General features: G+C 39.6%; 1 protein-coding gene across 1 annotated transcript in view; it reads right to left on the reverse strand.

Annotated features, from left to right (window-relative positions):
• Window positions 1–696: 696 nt before the first annotated feature.
• LOC106937053 (potassium voltage-gated channel subfamily KQT member 2-like) overlaps window positions 697–3,800 on the reverse strand; it is a 9,847-nt gene continuing 6,743 nt past the window's right edge. The window contains exon 4 of the mRNA XM_015018368.1: window positions 697–1,079. Within this exon, the coding sequence (XP_014873854.1) occupies window positions 813–1,079 (267 nt within the window). The 3' untranslated portion in view covers window positions 697–812. The remainder of the gene's footprint in view (window positions 1,080–3,800) is intronic.

Raw genomic sequence — 3,800 nt, forward strand, 5'->3', positions numbered from 1 at the left:
AACATGAGTTACTCCATTTTCTGGCGTTGTGTTCAGGCCAACCATCGGTGGGTTTTGGGGAATAGAAAGAAAGATCTTGTCTAATTGTGGGGGAGATCATGCCAACCTCATCTTTTAAGGTGGTGGAGCCCTTTGATGAAACCTGAATCTGTCAAATTATCTTTTGTGTGATGGATGCCTAAAACTGTAAAAAAAAAAAAAAGTAAAGTCCTTTACCTTGAAACTGATCTTCGGACTCTTGTTGAGGCGCTGAAATGAAAGATGTTCGTCATTACTAACTGAAATAACTCAAACCACACTAAAAATAATGAAACTTTTAGAGTACAGATGGAAAGCCATTTAGTTAGTCTGAGCAGAATATTTATTTTCTTTTATGTTCAACACTTATGACTAGAGAAACAAGAGAAATGCGCTAACAGATCAGCCAGGCAGCTTTGCAGTCGGGCCGAACCAAAACTCAACTTTGACTGTNCCTTAGTGTATACTTGATCATTTGTAATTAATCAATTAATAATTGGACAGGAGAAGAGGTTCAATAGGGAATTTGAACAGAATTTGAAGCTGAATCTGCCACGAGTTCTGGGTTGAAAACATTTACAAAGAGTTTTTCTTCCATGTTATTTGTAAATGTTTATAATTTTTGTTCAGTTTCGGTTTAATAACTGCTTTGAATAAATAGTTCTTTCAGAATTTTTTTTGAGTCTGTGTACTCCATTTAACAATTAAACAATGACTAAATTAGTTGACGAATAATTCAATAATCGATTAACCGGGATTGATTCGATTAGTTCAATTAATCATACAGACTGAGGTCAGACCACTGTGATGCTGGTTCCATTGATAATCTTATAACCGGTTCTGGACAACCTGATCTCATCTCTTTCTGTGATTTCTGTTTCCTCTGGTTGAGTGATGAAGATGAAGATGATGAAAGCAGCAAATGGAGACTCACCGATGACGCAGAACGGTTTTCTGGCGAACTTCAGCCGTCCTCTCCATCCTCGGTAGCGGCAGCAGCATCCTGCAGCCCAGATCCTCACCATGTACTCCACCCCAAACACCACAATGGTCACCACTTCCTGCACGTTTAATATCGCTCATTCAGCTGAGCAGCATGGCGGAGCAACACCAACAGCTGTTAGCAGATAACTGCAGCCTCCAGTCAGTCTGCAGAAGCCTGGACATTCTTCTAATGTGCACTGCGCCTCTAAATGTTCTGGATAGGGATGCAAACAACTGACCGACTTACGATTAATTGTTCATTAATGGTTTATTGGATTAAAGCTAGTTCAAATCAATTAACTAACAAGGTCCACCTAGAGCAGAGCTTGTTTTAGTGTTGTAGTTTGGCCTCCATCCAGCAGAGGGCGGCGCTGGTTTCCTTAAGCTGAACCAGAGACAGAAACAAACATGGCGGCAGGGCCACGCCAGAACACAAAAGAGAAGTGATCTAGACAGAGGATTAAAAAAATGCATTTTATACGATTCTGTTTAGAAATATAAACACTAGACAAGTTTCTTAAATTTCACCTTAATATCGCTCATTCAGCTGAGCAGCATGGCGAAGCAATGGCAACTTCTCAACCAAAAATTACTGATTTACCATGAAGTCGAGGATGACGATTTCATGAAGGAATGACGCAGAAAAATCAAAACATGATGGGAAAAAACATGGCACCAATGACTGCGGTGAGTTAATGCACTTTATGAAGAAGTTTTAACACCACAGACAGTATTCTGTATGAACATCTCTGTTCATGGGAGAATTAGAGTTTCACATATTTTATTCTTTTCATCTTTTATCTTTCTGTTCAGAAACCTAACAGGTTCCTATTTTGTGTTTTGTAAATATGTAAAACACAATTTTACAATATTTAATACAACTGACATTAAATAGTGTTTTTTTATTCAGTAAATAAAAAAAGGGTGCTTATCAATTAATTGTTATCCGATTGATGAGCTTAACCAACTTTAACTCATTAATCGATAACTTACATTTCTAGATCTGGAATCTCTGTAGAACCTGAGCCAATATTTTCAGCACGCCTGGTCCTGGACTGGGCCCAGACATGGGCGTAAATCCCTGGGCCCAGGGGGGTTCGGACCCCCCCAATCCGGGAAAAGTCTAGAATTGTTCCCCCCAAAGAAATCATGAAGGAAACCCTTGTATTTAAACAATATTAATATTAGAAGGCAAAAGAAACAATATTTGAAATAAATCTGCCTTTCGTCTAAGAAACAGTTAAGGATGAATTTTTAGGTCCCCCCCCCCCCATTGTTAGAAGAATGGTTCAGTCCAAAGTGCAGGAGGAGCCACAGCAGCTGAATGGAACCAGAGGAGCTAGCTGTTAGCTGTGGCTCTGCAGCACAAACATTAACCCTCCAGTAAGTAAATACTTAAAGCAAAAGACATGAAACAGATTTTACTTACTTTCACTGCTTAATAAGAAGAAACACATGAACAAAAATCAGACTGCAGTTCATTATTTCATTATTTTGGCTGAATCATGATAAACTGCCTGTTATGCCTTAAGTCAAAACTAGCAAAACTGGCTACATTACTTTGATAGACTAGCAAATATCTAATTACATTTAGCTCTTAAACTCTTACGTTAATAAGAAGAGTCTGAAACTAGAGGGGCTGAGCCGACAGCAGAGGGGCGATATTATACTGCAGAGCAGCTGACAGTAAAAAAATAATTAGGCCCTTATTTCTTATTGTCTTCAACATAAAGCCTTTAAAACCACACAATAAACTCTGAATATTTTTCCATAAAAACCCTGGTGCTTTGAGTTGAAGTTATGATACTTCCCAGGTATTCACCTACTTAAGTTATAATTTAAATAACACATAACTTGTATTGTGAGCCTCTACAATAATTTAATATTTATGAGGAATTTTCGTAAGTAGAGTGACTCATTAAAACTTGTTTTTATTTAGAGTCTTAATTTTTGTAAAGGTGTAGCTGAGATTGGATCAGTGACTGAAACAAACTCAGATCTAAACATTTGAATTTTAGTTTTACTTCTATGGGTCTCAACAGTTTGTTGACTGAGAAAAACACACGTTTGTTGTCCATTATCACTTACTAGTCATTTTTGCCTTGAACACATTAAAAACGTTTTAAACCACGTTACATTTCACTGTAACTTTTCTGACCCACGAAATTACACTTAAGAAATCTTATCGTCCTCCCAATAACGAGATGGCATTTCCTCCCTTGGGCCCAGAACCAGGCGTGTTGTTCTGGTGTTTACCAGGATGTAGAGGGCGTCCTCTGAACTCTTCTCATACTCTTTGATGGTGGAGAACACGGACAGAACCAGGCAGGAGAACACCAGCAGGAACCTGGACACAGAACGCCAACAAACCCATCACAGCTGAGATCAGCTGGTCAGAACTTTGAGATCCAACTGCAGCTGGGATCTCAGAGCAGCCGTAGAAACTCTTCAATAGTCAAAGCGCATTAAAACTAAATGATAAATTCATGAAGCAGCAGCACTAGCTGACAGCTGTGTGTGTATGTGTGCGTGTGTAATTACACATAGGCGTGGTAGATGAAGGCCCATCCGCGAGGTCTCTCCAAAACGTTGTAGAGGAAGTTCTGCAGCCGCCTGTAGAGGGCGTTTCTTTTCGGAGGTCTCTTTCCTCCAGAGACGCTGCTGCGCTGACGCCGAGGACCTTCGTCCCCACCTGGAGACCACAAACAGCAGCCATGTTCCCCTCATTATGTTCAAAAAGGTATAACCAACAGAAACTGACTGACCACCAAGAAGTCCAGAAGCTAAAGCTTTCAGCT

The sequence above is a fragment of the Poecilia latipinna genome, unplaced genomic scaffold, assembly GCF_001443285.1.
Source record: "Poecilia latipinna isolate Pla-1442-1.1 unplaced genomic scaffold, P_latipinna-1.0 Scaffold2266, whole genome shotgun sequence".
NCBI lineage: Eukaryota > Metazoa > Chordata > Actinopteri > Cyprinodontiformes > Poeciliidae > Poecilia > Poecilia latipinna.